The sequence below is a fragment of the Papio anubis genome, chromosome 18, assembly GCF_008728515.1.
Source record: "Papio anubis isolate 15944 chromosome 18, Panubis1.0, whole genome shotgun sequence".
Lineage (NCBI taxonomy): Eukaryota > Metazoa > Chordata > Mammalia > Primates > Cercopithecidae > Papio > Papio anubis.
The window spans coordinates 14,380,305-14,395,806 of record NC_044993.1 but is presented as its reverse complement, the minus strand read 5'-3'; the positions used below and the strand labels follow the sequence as shown (position 1 = coordinate 14,395,806).

Below are 15,502 nucleotides of genomic sequence, written 5' to 3'. Positions count from 1 at the left end.
TCCACCAGTTGCTGTGGTGTGTACTGAGATTATGTTTGTATAAAGGGATTACCCTAACCCTGGCATTTAGTTAACCAAATATGAGCTTTCTAGGTATCTTTCAGTATCTTAACCCTTTATTCTCTGTATAGAAACTATACTGATTTGAATACATTTCTGGCTAAATCGCTTGCTATCCAAACTCTTGATACTTATCCCTTGAACCTCAAAAACCAAAGCGATGTGGACAACTTTGAGCTGTTCTGTATGATACGTTCATGTCTCTTATGGTCTGAATTTGCTATCTGAACCCAGAAACTAAACATATTGGTATAGGGAGGGTTATCTTTACTATTCAAAGACAATTTATGGAACATTCTTTCAAACCACTAATCAAATATTCTGCAACAGTGAACCACAGCAAAAGATCCCAAGTTGCCGGGCGCGGTGGCTCAAGCCTGTAATCCCAGCACTTTGGGAGGCCGAGGCGGGTGGATCACAAGGTCAGGAGATCGAGACTATCCCTGGCTAACATGGTGAAACCCCGTCTCTACTAAAAATACAAAAAACTAGCCGGGCGCCGTAGCGACGCCTGTAGTCCCAGCTACTCGGGAGGCTGAGGCGGAGAATGGCGGAACCCGGGCTGAGCCAGAAAAGAGCCGTGATCGCTGGCCATACGCCCAGCCTGGAGACACAGCGACTCGCCTCAAAAAAAAAAAAAAAAAAAAAAAAAAGATCCCAAGTCATGCTCATGCATTTCCTTTCTGGCTTCAGGACACATCCCTCATTTTCTGTAAGAATTTAGAATAACTTAAACAAAATGAATTGAGGTTTTGAATCTTTCACCTCTTTTTATTGAGACAGAGTCTCGCTCTGTTGCCCAGGCTGGAGTGCAGTAGTGCAATCTCGGATCACTGCAAGCTCCACCTCCCGGGTTCACACCATTCTCCTGCCTCAGCGTCTGGAGTGGCTGGCACCACAGGTGCACACCACCATGACCAGCTAATGTTCTTTTTGTATTTTTAGTAGAGACGGGGTTTCACTGTGTTAGCCAGGATGGTCTCGATCTCCTGACCTCGTGATCCGCCCGTCTCGGCCTCCCAAAGTGTTGGGATTACGGGCGTGAGCCACTGTGCCTGGCTGCTGCGCAGTGCGCCTTTCCTTTTAAACAGGAAAAACAGATTCTGATGGTTTCACAGTTGACAGCTTTTTCTACATATAATGTCTTATAACATTTGTAAAGACAACCTTTCCAAAACACTGTGCTGGTGCTATCATGCTATAATTCAGTCAGTGGACTGCTAAGACTAGGCTGTCTAGTTCTTCTAGAATTAAGATAAATCTGTTTTCCACTCAACCAGGTGCTCCTCTTAAATCAAATCAATCTTAAGGATAATCCAAAAAGGTCCTAGGGATAGCACTAAGACTAGAAACCAAATTAATCTCAAGAGCAAACAAAACCCCAGAAAGACAGAAAAGGGAAATAACTGGCATTAGAAATTATTTGTTCAAACAAAGGTTTTGTACTCAGCACTGTTCTAGAATAAGATCCACATGTCATCTCAAGACTCTAAGGAGAGATGATTCGAATTTATTAAAGAGGAAATGAGAAAGGACTATTGGTTTTGGTATTAGGGTTCCTTGTTTCCTTAGCAACAAGTCCAAAGACTTAGCCAGAGGCTTAACAGATAATGAACCAAGTAAGGAAAGAATTTTTGCTTCCAGAGCAATTAAGAAGGTAATGGGCACCAACCTTCTTTGATCAGATAATGGCTTGTCCTTGTGAGGCGCTGTGAAAGGAGCAAGTTGACCCAGTCGCAGTTCCCTGTGACCCCACTCTGCCCAGGAGGTTTTGCGCAGGGACCCCCTAACAAGCCTTACAGCAGCTTGCGTCAACATGGCAGAACACCCTGGAACTAATGATTACCACCACCTAGCGGGAAACAGAGACGTGGTGTCAGATGGGACAGACAGTATACACAGACCCAACCAACTCTCTTATGGGTTGGGGAGGGGGACCATGCTTCTACTACCTTTTAGTCCCATTTAACTTAAGACTCTCTTAACTGATAGCAACCCTGTAACACTCCCTGTGCTACAACTGTAACTGACAATGTTCTTAGTCCTGACTATGGGAAAAATATGCACATCTGGGGTCAAAAGCCAACAGCAAGTTAATGGATTGCTTACAGGTAAAAATGCTCACAACATCCTAGAATATGGGAACAGGATGTGAGGTCCTTTCTGAAGCCCTGAAGTGTGGTTTCTCACCTGGAGAGAAAATACTGGGCCACAAGATGGCAATAGGAAGCATATAAAATAAGAGGAAACTGTCACTATCAATTGCAAACTCTAGACAAAGATAAATGCAAGTCACACAAAAACACGAATCAAAGAGAAGACTTGTCTGGAACTCTAGGAACAAGGGGAAAGGAGAATTTCAGGAGGGTCCTTAGACTATGTTATGTTTATACATTATAAATGCTAGAAGGCAACAGAATTACAGAGATCACCTTCTTTACCATGTTCAAATAAATCTGAGGAGGCTATTTCACTTGGGCAGGGAGCACATCTGTTTTTAAACTTGGAGTCAATACCTGGCATAAAATGGTGCTTACTAAAGATTTCAGACCAAGGAATGTCCAAGAACAATTAAATGGAAGGAAATGTTAATCACAAAAAAGTTATCTTAGTCCGTGGTAACTAGAGGAACAGACATCAATAACAGGTAAGACAACGTGAGTAGTGCTGTGCAGTCAGGATACTGAGCATGGGCTGAGGAGGCACAGGCCTGATTTCAGATCTCTGCTCCAGTGCTCTGTGTCAGCGCTAGACTGTATTTTAGGAATGCATGCTTTAGTAATGCATTTAATTACCAGGGCCTCAGTTTATTAATCTGAAAAATGGACAATAACTCTTCTCTTGCAAAGTTATTATTTAGACAGAAAGCTTGCAGAGATCTAGCATTGTGCCTGGTACAGAAAAGCTGGCCAAAAAAGTTGTAGCTTATGGCCGGGCGCGGTGGCTCAAGCCTGTAATCCCAGCACTTTGGGAGGCCGAGACGGCGGATCATGAAGTCAGGAGATCGAGACCATCCTGGCTAACACGGTGAGACCCCCCTCTCTACTAAAATACAAAAAAAAATTAGCCAGGCGTGGTGGTGGGCGCCTATAGTCCCAGCTACTTGGGAGGCTGAGGCAGGAGAATGGCGTGAACCCGGGAGGCGGAGCTTGCAGTGAGCTGAGATCCGGCCACTGCACTCCAGCCTGGGTGACAGAGCCAGACTCCGTCTCAAAAAAAAAAAAAAAAAAAAAAGTAGTAGCTGTATTTAATCTTAGAAAAGTCAGTGAAGCAGGGAGTGGTGGCTCATGCCTATAATCCTAACACTTTTTGGGGCTGAGGCGGGCGGATCACCTGAGCTCAGGAGTTTGAGACCAGCCTGGGCAACATGGTGAAATCCTGTCTCTACTAAAATACAAAAATTTAGCCGGGTGTTGCCGCATGCGCCTGTAGTCCCAGGTACTTGGGATGCTGAAGCATCAGAATTGCTTGAACCCGGGAGGTGAAGGTGGCCATGGGCTGAAATCACACCGCTGCACTTCAGCCCGGGCAACAATGACTCTCCCTCCAAAAAAAAAAAAAAAAAAAGTCAGTAAAGAGAAATTAACCAGTTTTCTCAGTTTACCTAAAAACACTGAACTGGAAACCCTGCTTTCACCTGTGATATACAGTCCTATAATTCAATTCAATGTAATTTATTATCATAGGTGGTTTGAAAGAATGAACTAAACTTTAGGACTGTATATCACAGATACATCACATTCAACTAAATTTGACTTAACAGATTAAAGTCCAGTCAATTTTCTCTAAGGTAGTAGTTCAAAGGCCAGGTTCCAAACATTTATGGAAGTCCATCAGATTGCTCTAATAAAGGACAATATATTAGGGTGCTACCAAACTGTAAACTTAGACCATTTCTCTAATACTTACTTCTAAGATATTTGAAGCACAAATCTAGGGTCACAAAAGGAAACATCGGGCCAGCTGCGGTGGCTTACGCCTGTCATCCTAGCACTTTGGGAGGTCAAGGTGGGCGGATCACGAGGCAAGGAGTTCGAGATCATCCTGCCCAACACGATGAAACCATGTCTCTACTAAAAATACAAAAATTGGCCGGCTGTGGTGGCACGCGCCTGTAACCCCAGCTACTCGGGAGGCTGAGGCATGAGAATCGCCTGAACCCGGGCAGCGGAGGTTGCAGTGAGCCGAGATTGTTCCACTGCACTCCAGCCTGGCGACAGAGCGAGACTCCATCTTAAAAAAAAAAAAAAGAAAAGAAAAAAAAGGAAACATCATTTCTCTTTTCTTTTTCATTCAGGGTCTGGCTGTCTCAGTAACGCCTTGTGGAACGCGACGGAGAAGAGCTCGCTCACGCAGCACTCATAGCAGTCCCTGAAGGACCTCAAGTCTCCCAGGCCGGAGTGCAGTGGCACGACTTCAGCTCACTGCAACCTCCGCCTCCTGGGTTCAAGCGATTCTCCTGCCTCAGTCTCCCGAGTAGCTGGGATAACAAGTGCGCGCCACGGGGATTAAGCCCTCTCGTATGCGTCTGGAATGGTACTATGTACCGTCTTCCTAGCAATGATAAAACACTCAATTACCTGTGTTCTGTGGTTCAAATGGGGAATGCTAATAAGAATATAAGATAGCCAGTTAAAGAGTGGCTAATCCTGACTTATCTATGTTAACCCACACACTCCAAGGATATGGGAGTGGTTAACAAAAAGGTATCAGGCTTAATTGAGATGGTGTCTGCTGTTAGACGTTGATCATTCAATACTCACAGGAATCTAATGAATAACCCATACGGGTAGATGGCAGCGAGCCGAAACTCAGTTTTAGAACTGATCCCTTTTAATACATAACGTTCAGAATGACCTTAGTGAGGCCTAGAAAATTTTGAAGGTCTTTCTGAAAAGCTAGGGTATTTAATATTTCTTCAACTTTCACGTTTACTGAGTGGCTCAACAAAAGAAAGCATTTCTCACAAGGAAGGAGATGAAGGTAAGCAATAAGTTTCGCTTTTCTTTCCTGATAACTCTTAGCTCGTCCTAGTTCCCCCTCCACAGTCTCTAAACTCTAGGGGTATGATAGGGAGGACCCCGCCGGTGCCGGCTGGGGACCGGGAGCCGGCGTGCCCGGGGTATCCTGGGGTGTGTGGTCTGCAGCGCACAGCCATCAAGTCTCACCATGTGCATACCCACGACAGCCGGCAAGAAGGCCCCGGCACAGCAGCCTTTGTGGGAACTTCGCAGCGCTTCCCAACCCAGGCTCTCCTACCGCAAAGGCTTTAAAGACTCGCAGCGACACTCACTTCTTGCTCAGTTTCGGCTCGCTGCCATCCACTTTCACCTCGGCCGCCTGCACCGCTGCCATCTTCCCGGAGGGCCCGACCCAAATGTAAGGAGGATAGTACGTTAATTTCCAGGTCAAGGTGCGAGGCCCCACCTCTTCCGGGGGAGAGGGGGCAGGCGCTTTCATTGCGCCGCGGCTGCTGTTGCGCAGGCTCAGTGCTGCGCTTCGCATCTGAGGCGTCTGCTGCGACAGCTCAGTCAGTCGCGCTCTGTGTGCCGGGGGCTCGTGAGAAGGCAGCTCTTCTAGTAGTGCTCGGCGTCAGACATGGCGGAGGCGATGGATTTGGGCAAAGACCCCAACGGGCCCACCCATTCCTCGACTCTGTTCGTGAGGGAGGACGGCAGCTCCATGTCCTTCTACGTGCGGCCCAGCCCGGCCAAGCGCCGGCTGTCGACGCTCATCCTGCACGGCGGCGGCACCGTGTGCCGGGTGCAGGAGCCCGGGGCGGTGCTGCTGGCCCAGCCCGGGGAGGCGCTGGCCGAGGCCTCGGGTGATTTCATCTCCACGCAGTACATCCTGGACTGCGTGGAGCGCAACGAGAGGCTGGAGCTGGAGGCCTATCGGCTGGGCTCCGCCTCGGCGGCGGACACCGGCTCGGAAGCAAAGCCCGGGGCCCTGGCCGAGGGCGCCGCAGAGCCGGAGCCGCAGCGGCTCGCGGGGCGGATCGCCTTCACGGATGCGGACGACGTAGCCATCCTGACCTACGTGAAGGAAAATGCCCGCTCGCCCAGTTCCGTCACCGGTAACGCCTTGTGGAAAGCGATGGAGAAGAGCTCGCTCACGCAGCACTCGTGGCAGTCCCTGAAGGACCGCTACCTCAAGCACCTGCGGGGCCAGGAGCATAAGTACCTGCTGGGGGACGCGCCGGTTAGCCCCTCCTCCCAGAAGCTCAAGCGGAAGGCGGAGGAGGACCCGGAGGCCGCGGATAGCGGGGGTGAGGAGGCTGTGCGCGGGGCCTCGCGGACGGCTGCGCGGGTGGGGTTGGGGTCTTTTTCCCGGCTGCCTGGCGTCCATCTTGGCATCTTGAGTAGTAGCGATTGGCCCCTCCCCCTGTTGACATCCGGGTAAATTTGCACCATTTTCTTTCCTCCTCGCTCCCGTGTTGTTTATTATTGTCGTTATTTGTTTGCGATGGGGTCTGTGTTGCCGAAGCTGGTCTGAACTCCTGAGCTCAAGTGATCCTCCTGCCTCGGCTAACCACAGTGTTGGGATTACAGGAGTAAGCCGCCATGTCTGGGCTCTCGTCGTTTTTGTTTTTAATTTTTGAGTGGGGGCTCTCTCCGTCGCTCAGGGTGTGTGTAATGCAGCCGCGCGATCACGACCCACTGTATCCTGGACCTCCCGGGCTCAAGCGAATCTCCCGCTTCAGCCTCCCAAGTAGCTGGGACTACACTCTGACGCCACCGCGTCCCGCTAAAAAAAAAAAAAAAAAAAAAAAAAAAAAAAAATTGTTGTAGAGATGGGGGTGTCGCTGTGTTGCCCTAACAGGTCTTGAACTCTTGGGCTCAAGCGATCCTCCCGCCTCGGCCTCCCAAAGTGTTGGGATTACAGGCGTGAGCCATCACACCCAGCTTCTTGGTCTAGTTTTAATATACTTTACCATTGACTAGAATGTTAACATGGTTCTGTATTCAAAAGTTACAAAAAGAATATATAGAAAGTTCTCTCTTGGCCGGGCGAAGTGGCTCAAGCCTGTAATCCCAGCACGTTGGGAGGCCGAGGCGGGCGGATCACACGAGGTCAGGAGTTCGAGAGGAGCCTGACCAACATGGCGAAACCACGGCTCTACTAAAAATACAAAAATTAGCCGGCCGTGGCGGAGAGTTCCTGTAGTCCCAGATACTCAGGAGGCTGAGGCAGGAGAATCGCTTGAACCTCGGGGGAGCGGAGTAAGCCGAGACTGCGCCACTGCTCTCCAGCGTGGGTGACAGCGAGACTCCGTCTCAAAAAAAAAAAAAAAAAAAAAGATAATAATTTATCTCGTTCTTCCTGCCCACCAGTTACCGACGGGATAACTGGCTTCTTGTGTTTCTGTTAAGAGATGTTCCACAGACTCCTTTTTAAAAAAGATTGCTGCTATGTTCAGGTAGATTCAGTATAAAAGCGTACCAGACTTGTTCATTTTAATGCTGTGGCGTAACTGAATGCCTATGGACTTAAGAAGGTTCTCGGCAATTGGAAGGTCTCTTCCTGATCTTGCTTAGGTGAAGTGAATTTTGAATGCAGTTGAGTTGAAAATTGGAGTTCAGTATGACTAGGATGCAGAGCTAGGCTGTTAAGATGTACTTGTGACGTATCTGGCATTGACAACTTAAACTGACAGACCCTTTTGTTTAAGGAGGCATGCTGCTTCTCCTCCCCCTCCCTAATCCTCCCACCTTTTCTTTGCCTGTATGGCTACTCCATTTAACACTTGGAGTCTGGGGAGTAAAATCTTTTTCTCTTGTTCAGTATGCTTAGTAGGAATTTTGTTTTTGGTAAAAGTGACGTTTCGGCTTCATTCATTCAGCAGATATTTGAGTGCCAGACATTGTTGTCCCGCTGGAATATAACAAATAAAAATCCGTGTGGTCATGGAGCTTATAACATGGTAACTGGGGGGTGGTAAGGGCTATGGAGAAAAATAATTCAAGAATGTAAAGGGTTGGGGAGGAGGTTTTTCCTATAGGATGATAAGAGAAGGTGAGTCTCATAAGCTGATGTTTAAGCAGAGACCGAAGGAAGAGAAAGAGCAACCCAGGGGGATATCTGGGGAAGAGTGTTCAGGCAGAGGAAGAAGCCAGGGCAAATGCCCTTATGTGGGAGTGTGACTGGTGTGTTTTTGGAGCCACTGAGAGAACAGAGTGGCTGTAATGGAGTAGGAAGAGAATTAATCTAGCAGATGAGGTTAGGGCTATGTGTATGGGTGAAGTATGTCATCATGTAAGGCCTTGCTTTTATTTTTATTTGTATATGTTGAGACAGGGTCTTACTCTGGCACACAGCTGGAGTGCAGTAGTGCGATCACGGCTCACTGCAGCCTTGACCTCCCAGGCTCAGTGGATCCTCCCACCTCAGCTTCCCAAGTAGCTGGGACTACAGGCACTCGTCAGAACACCTAGCTAATTTTTGTATTTTTTTGTGGAGACAGGATTTGGCTATGTTGCCCAGGCTGGTCTCAAACTCCTGGGCTCAAGCAATCTGCCCAACTTGGCCTTCCAAAAGTGCTAGGATTCCAGTGTGAGCCAGTATGCTGTGTCCAGGCCTTGCTTTTAAATCTGTGATGTTGGGACTATTGGGAAGCCGTTTGGAACTTGGGACAAAATTGAGCTGGATTCATCCTATGCCTCTAAGTAATCTTTTGATAATAAGATATGTAAATGTAAAAATTAGAAAATTCTAAAATGAGTAAGAGAAGATATGAATGAATATATCAGTACAGTGGGAGTTGCTCTGAACCATTTGTGGTTCAGGATGCTGCCTGATTTGCCAGAAGAAAAAAAGTAAAAAATATTAGCATGGTGGTAAGTCATGAAGCCAAAAAGACTAAGAAAAAATTTTATATATTTGATTACCTGAAAATTAAGAACTTCTCATGATAAATAAAGTCAGAGGGTATGCTGGAAAAACATTCCTAACACATTGCAATAGACTTAGTTTCTTTAATGTCTAAAGAGCTCTTTGTCATTAAGAAGTCATTAAGTAAAAAGAAAACTAATAGAAGAATGAGAAAAGGAAATGGAACAGGAAGTTCCCAGAAAAGGAAATAAATAAGCGGCCAATAAACAAATGAAGAAATATTCTGTTATTAAATGAAAGTATATCAGACCGGTGCGGTGGCTCACGCCTGTAATCCTAGCACTTTGGGAGGCCAAGCGGCGGCAGATCACGTGAGGTCAGGAGTTCGAGACCAGCCTGGTCAACATGGTGAAACTCCGTCTCTGCTAAAACTACAAAAACTATCCAGGCATGGTGGCCTGCGCCTGTAATCCCAGCTACTCGGGAGGCTGAGTCATGAAAATTGCTTGAATGGGGGAGGTGCAGGTTGCAGTGAGCTGAGATCAAGCCTCTGCACTCCAGCCTGGGCGATAGAGCCAGAGTCCATCTTGAAAAAAAAACCAAAAAGAAAGTAAATCAGACCCTGAGCAGAGGGTCAGTATAAGCTATACTTTGACCCATGAGACCTGTGAGATAATAAATGTGTTGGAATTGTTGTGTATTTATTTGATGAATTGAGATAGCTTCCATTATACAAAATAGAAGAAAAGCTCCCCAAGTTATTTATTTTTTTAAGTAAATCAGAGCAAGGAAATGTTATATTTTATCTGTAAGATTGGCAAAAGTCAATACAATGGATAATATCCAAAGTTAGTATATGGGAAAACAAGTATATTCCTACGTTGTTAATAGAAATTGATACAATTTCTTTGGGGAACATTTTGACAATATCTGATGACATTTATAATGTATATTCCCTTAAACATGGCAGTTTTGTTCTAGGAATTTATCCCGTAGATATACTCAGAGAACAAATGGGTACATACTGAAAGGCAGTCTCCCTATTTACATACCCTTTTTCCGAGGTCCTTTCCTAGAGGCAACCTTTATTATCGTCCCTTGTCTGTTACATGTCCCCTTTGCTCGTAGTAGTACTAGCACACTAGACATCAGCTTACTCTGTGGTTTCCTTTTTTTAAACTTACTTATCTTGAAGTGTTTGTGTAGTCTGCATAAAGATTTTCCTCATTCTTTTCTCATTGATTGCACTGTATTTCATTATGTGAATGAAGAGTAATTTACTTTTTATTATAGAGAATTCCAAGCATTTACAAATAGAGAATAGTGTAATGAGCTATATTGCAGGTAGCCATCACCCACCTTCACCTGATTGTAGTTCATGGCGTTTTTTAAATCTGTACCTTTCATCCCAACTTCCTGGACTGGACTATTTTGAAGCAAATGCCAGACATCATGTCATTTTATCTGTTTTAGCATGTATCTCTCAAAGATAAGGCTTTTTAAGTTACTATTTAAGAATTTAACTAAATACATACAGTAGGCCGGGCGCGGTGGCTCAAGCCTGTAATCCCAGCACTTTGGGAGGCCGAGACGGGCGGATCATGAGGTCAGGAGATCAAGACCATCCTGGCTAATACGGTGAAACCCCGTCTCTACTAAAAAATACAAAAAACTAGCTGGGCGAAGTGGCGGGTGCCTGTAGTCCCAGCTACTTGGGAGGCTGAGGCAGGAGAATGGCGTGAACCCGAGAAGAGGAGCTTGCAGTGAGCTGAGATCCGGCCACTGCACTCCAGCCTGGGTGACAGAGCAAGACTCCGTCTCAAAAAAAAAAAAAAAAAAATACATACAGTAAAATTAACTTTTTATGGTGTACAATTACATGCATTTTAAAAACTTTTTTATTGTAAAATGTATATATCATAAACTTTACAATTCAAATAGTTTTTTAAGTGTTCTGTTCAGTGGCATTATTAAGTGCATTCACATTGTTGGGCAACTGTCAGCCACCATCTGTATCTAGAACTTACTCATTTTCTAAAACTGAAACTCCATGCCTTTTATTATTTTCTGCTTTTAGGGGTCAGAAACATGCCTATTAAACACTAACTCCCCATTTCTCCCTCTTCTTAGCGTCTGGAAACAACCATTCCACCTTCTGTTTCTATGAATTCAATCTTTCTAGATACCTCATACAAGTGGAATCGTGTACTATTTGCCCTTTTGTGTCTGGCTTATTTCACTTTGCATAATATCTTCAAAGTTCATCCATGTTGTAGCATGTGTCAGAATTTCATTCCTTTTTAAGGGTGAATAATATTCCATTGTATGTATACACTATGTTTTGTTTATCCATTCATCTATCAATGGGCATTTGGCTTATTTCCATCTTTTGTCTATTTTGAATAATGTGGCTGTGAACATGGGTATGACTAGTATCTGTTTGAGACCCTGCTTTCCATTATTTTAGGTTTATGCCTAGAAATGCAATTGCTGGATCATATAGTAATTTTATGTTTAATTTTTTCTTTTTCCTTGTGGGTTGTCATCATGAAATTATATTGAATTTTTTGAGGGACTGCTGTTCTCTTTTCCAGTTATATGTGTTTTAACATATGTTATATTTTGTAACCAGCACCCAAATTGGGATTTAGAACAATTCCATCATGAAAAACTCCCTCTTGCTGCTCCTTTGTTGTATATTTTAGTAAGCAGAAAAGGAGCAGAGTTAGATCTTCAGAGAACAAAATGTAAAGGGGAAGAAACAGGATGTTTAAATTTAGAAGGCCCTCCTTTTTGTAGGTGGTATATGGTGGATTGTGGTACATGGCCCAAATCTGCCTTTGGCTGCTAGGAGAGCTGCCTTGCCCAAAGTCCTGTCTTCTTAGGGCTGCCACCATCCAGTGATTGATATTTGCAGAGTTACAAAGTCTCTGCTCCTTGGCCCCAGCTTGGTCAATTCTGAAGGGCCTTCCTAGCTCCAGAGTTGCCCATGGTTTTGGCTGAGGCCTTATAACTCTTTGATAAATCAGCTTCTCTCTCTGCCGACTCCTGCTTTCCTTCTCTTCCACAAAGGTTTTCCCAATATCGCTCCCCAATTCTTTAAATGTCAGTCTCCATCTCAGAGTTTGTTTCCCAAGGAACCCAATTTATGACACATTTTTGTTAATTTGCAAAGTCTGTAAATACAAAGCAAAAAATGAATTAAACTTGAAGAGCATTTTTTATATGTCAGTTTAAGAATGTATAATCATTTGGATAGTACATCTTTTCAGAAGCAAGCATAGAAATGAGTGTATGAACACATCTTAGACTCTTTTTACCCTTCTGAATCAAAAACAGATGTCTTCTGATAGAAAAAAAAAAGTGCAGGCTCACTCCTGGCCCAGAGCTCGCACAGCAGACAATATATTTTTGGTTTGTATAAAAGAGGCTACTGCTAGTCTGTCCTGTTCTTTTTAACAGAACCACAGAATAAGAGAACTCCAGATTTGCCTGAAGAAGAGTATGTGAAGGAAGAAATCCAGGAGAATGAAGAAGCAGTCAAAAAGATGCTTGTGGAAGCCACCCGGGAGTTTGAGGAGGTTGTGGTATGTTAACTAGATTTACTCATTTTTGCCCCTACCTTCATTCTTCTTTGAAACTGATTATCCTATCCACCTTTTTCATCTACCTGGGGCTCAGGAAAGTGAGAGAGGAGTTCAAGATGGAAAGGAAAAATGGAAAATGGGACTGATCTGGGCTTCAGACATGTTGCCCTGAAGCTTTTGCTTCACAAAGCTTTTAGTTTTTGGCAGGACAAGTTGAGGGGGAAGGGAGAAAAATTGGGTAGAATAGGGACAGTTATATAAACAGTATAAGGCATCCCACTTTGAGTACTTTAATGTCAATATGTTTTTCAAAAAGTTTATAGTACTTTTTTTTTTCTATTTTTTTGAGATGGAGTCTCGCTGTCACCCAGGCTGGAGTGCAGTGGCGCCCGCCATCTCAGCTCACTGCAGCCTCCGCCTCCCAGGTTCCAGCGATTCTCCTGCCTCAGCCTACCGGGTAGCTGGGATTACAGGCATGTGCCACCATGCCCAGCTAATTATAGTAATTTTTTTTTTATCAAGCAAATTTAGCTTTTTGTGTACTTTGACCTTTTTTGAAATGTTTTAGCTCTTCCATATTCAGTCTAGCTTCTATTACTCTGTTAGAATCCTATATTTAGTAATAGCTACAGGGAAAGACAGGACCCATACAATAATGATAAGTTTTTTAAAGGTCCAAATTTTATATTTTTCAAGGATAAAGGGTCTTGTGAATTAACTTTTATTTATTTATTTATTTTTTTTTTTTGAGACGGAGTCTCACTGTGTCACCCAGGCTGGAGTGCAGTGGCCGGATCTCAGCTCACTGCAAGCTCCGCCTCCTGGGTTCACGCCATTCTCCTGCCTCAGCCTCCTGAGTAGCTGGGACTACAGGCGTCCGCCACCTCGCCCGGCTAGGTTTTTTTTTTTGTATTTTTTAGTAGAGATGGGGTTTCACCGTGTTAGCCAGGATGGTCTTGATCTCCTGACCTCGTCATCAGCCCGTCTCGGCCTCCCAAAGTGCTGGGATTACAGGCTTCATCCACCGCGCCCGGCCTAACTTTTCATATTAACAAAGAAAAATGGTTAGGCTTCAGTCCAAACAAGGGAAATAATCTAAAGCTTCTATAATTGGTGAGTGAAGGAATGCACAGGAATTGGTAGGATTTAGGGATTGTTGCTTTTTGTAGTCTGTGTTTTATTATTTGATATTTGGTTCATTTTTCATAAACTTCCAACACTCAGCTCTCAAACATGACCTACCTAGGCCTCTTCTCATATAGCATGCTTTGTAATCTGTCTAACTAGTATACTTTGGAAGCCCTAATATATTCATACAGCAATGCTTTTTGAGTACTTATTATGTATAGGCATTGGTAGGTATTGGAGATGTGGTGATGAGCAAAACATACAATTCCTGTCCTTAGGAGCTTACAGTCTTGAGAGTGAAGTCAAATATTTAACAAATCTAATGAACATGTGTGCACATATATGTGTGTCTCTCTTTATATATACACATATTTTTCATATTCAGTGTAGCTTCTAATCTATTGAAATACTGTAGTCAATTATACACACATATACACATATACTCCCCCTACCCCCACACACGTGCACGTACACACACACACGTGTACATATACATACACATCAGACATGAATAAATGTAAGAGGGAACACAGCATATTAAGAGGAACTGAAGGAAGTCCAATGTGATTGGAATGCATAGGGCAAGGGGGTGATAGTTGGAAGAGACCAGATATTGTAAGAATTCAAGGCTTGGTAATTAGGAGCTGGTTTTACTCATCATTCTGTCTAGGTGGATGAGAGCCCTCCTGATTTTGAAATACATATAACTATGTGTGATGATGATCCACCCACACCTGAGGAAGACTCAGAAACACAGCCTGATGAGGAGGAGGAAGAAGAAGAAGAAGAAAAAGTTTCTCAACCAGAGGTGGGAGCTGCCATTAAGATCATTCGGCAGTTAATGGAGAAGTTTAACTTGGATCTATCAACAGTTACACAGGCCTTCCTAAAAAATAGTGGTGAGCTGGAGGCTACTTCCGCCTTCTTAGCATCTGGTCAGAGAGCTGATGGATACCCCATTTGGTCCCGACAAGATGACATAGATTTGCAAAAAGATGATGAGGATACCAGGGAGGCATTGGTCAAAAAATTTGGTGCTCAGAATGTAGCTCGGAGGATTGAGTTTCGAAAGAAATAATTGGCAAGATAATGAGAAAAAAAAGTCATGGTAGATGAGGTGGTTAAAAAAAATTGTGACCAAGGAACTTTGGAGAGTTCTTGCGTTGGAACTGGCACTTACTTTTTGACCATTGCTGCTGTTGCTCTGTGAGTCCTAGATTTTGTAGCCAAGCAGAGTTGTAGAGGAGGATAAAAAGAAAAGAAATTGGATGTATTTACAGCTCTCCTTGAACAAGTATCAATGTGTTTATGAAAGGAAGATCTAAACCAGACAGCAATTGGTCTACATAGTAGTAATCCTTTGTTGGAATGGAACCCTTGCTATATTAGTGACAAAGTGAAAGGAAATTTAGGAGGCATAGGCCATTTCAGGCAGCATAAGTAATCTCCTGTCCTTTGGCAGAAGCTCCTTTAGATTGGTATAGATTCCAAATAAAGAATCTAGAAATATGGGAAGATTTAATTATGAGGCCTTGAACACAGATTATCCCCAAACCCTTGTCATTTCCCCCAGTGAGCTCTGATTTCTAGACTGCTTTGAAAATGCTGTATTCATTTTGCTAACTTAGTGTTTGGGGACCCTGCTGTTTGGCTGTTCTTTTTTTGGAGCCCTTCTCAGTCAAGTCTGCAGGATGTCTTTGTTTACCTACCCCTCAGTTTTCCTTAAAACACGCACACAACCCTAGAGAGTCTTAAGAATAATGTTACTTGGTTAATGTGTTATTTATTGAGTATAGTTTGTGCTAAGCATTGTGTTCGATTTAAAAAATTAGTGGATTGACTCCACTTTGTTGTGTTGTTTTCATTGTTGAAAATAAATATAACTTTGTATTCGA

General features: G+C 44.1%; 2 protein-coding genes across 5 annotated transcripts in view; one reads left to right on the top strand and one right to left on the bottom strand.

The window, feature by feature from the left end:
- KARS1 (lysyl-tRNA synthetase 1) overlaps nucleotides 1-5,597 on the bottom strand; it is a 20,082-nt gene extending 14,485 nt beyond the window's left edge. Inside the window, exons 1-2 of one of the 4 annotated variants that reach the window (XM_003917198.4) lie at nucleotides 5,354-5,463; nucleotides 1,733-1,912 (exon numbers count right to left, since the gene is read on the bottom strand). In XM_003917198.4, the coding sequence (XP_003917247.1) occupies nucleotides 1,733-1,878 (146 nt within the window). In that variant the 5' untranslated portion in view covers nucleotides 1,879-1,912; nucleotides 5,354-5,463. Of the gene's footprint in view, nucleotides 1-1,732; nucleotides 1,913-2,169; nucleotides 2,187-5,228; nucleotides 5,246-5,353 lie in introns of those variants that run through there. The other 3 variants (XM_021932188.2, XM_021932187.2, XM_003917197.4) reach the window with 3 other exon arrangements.
- TERF2IP (TERF2 interacting protein) lies at nucleotides 5,489-15,502 on the top strand. Its single transcript, XM_003917199.5, has 3 exons — nucleotides 5,489-6,328; nucleotides 12,355-12,479; nucleotides 14,278-15,502. The coding sequence occupies exons 1-3, from the start codon at nucleotides 5,659-5,661 to the stop codon at nucleotides 14,683-14,685; spliced, it is 1,203 nt and encodes a 400-aa protein (XP_003917248.1). The 5' UTR covers nucleotides 5,489-5,658; the 3' UTR covers nucleotides 14,686-15,502.

Bases quoted from the DNA above. Each gene is read 5' to 3' on its own strand.
- TERF2IP (XM_003917199.5), top strand. From the start codon at position 5,659: ATGGCGGAGGCGATGGATTTGGGCAAAGACCCCAACGGGCCCACCCAT. The intron at 6,329-12,354 runs GTGAGGAGGCTG...TCTTTTTAACAG, and splicing joins GGAGGCCGCGGATAGCGGGG to AACCACAGAATAAGAGAACT. The intron at 12,480-14,277 runs GTATGTTAACTA...CATTCTGTCTAG, and splicing joins GGGAGTTTGAGGAGGTTGTG to GTGGATGAGAGCCCTCCTGA.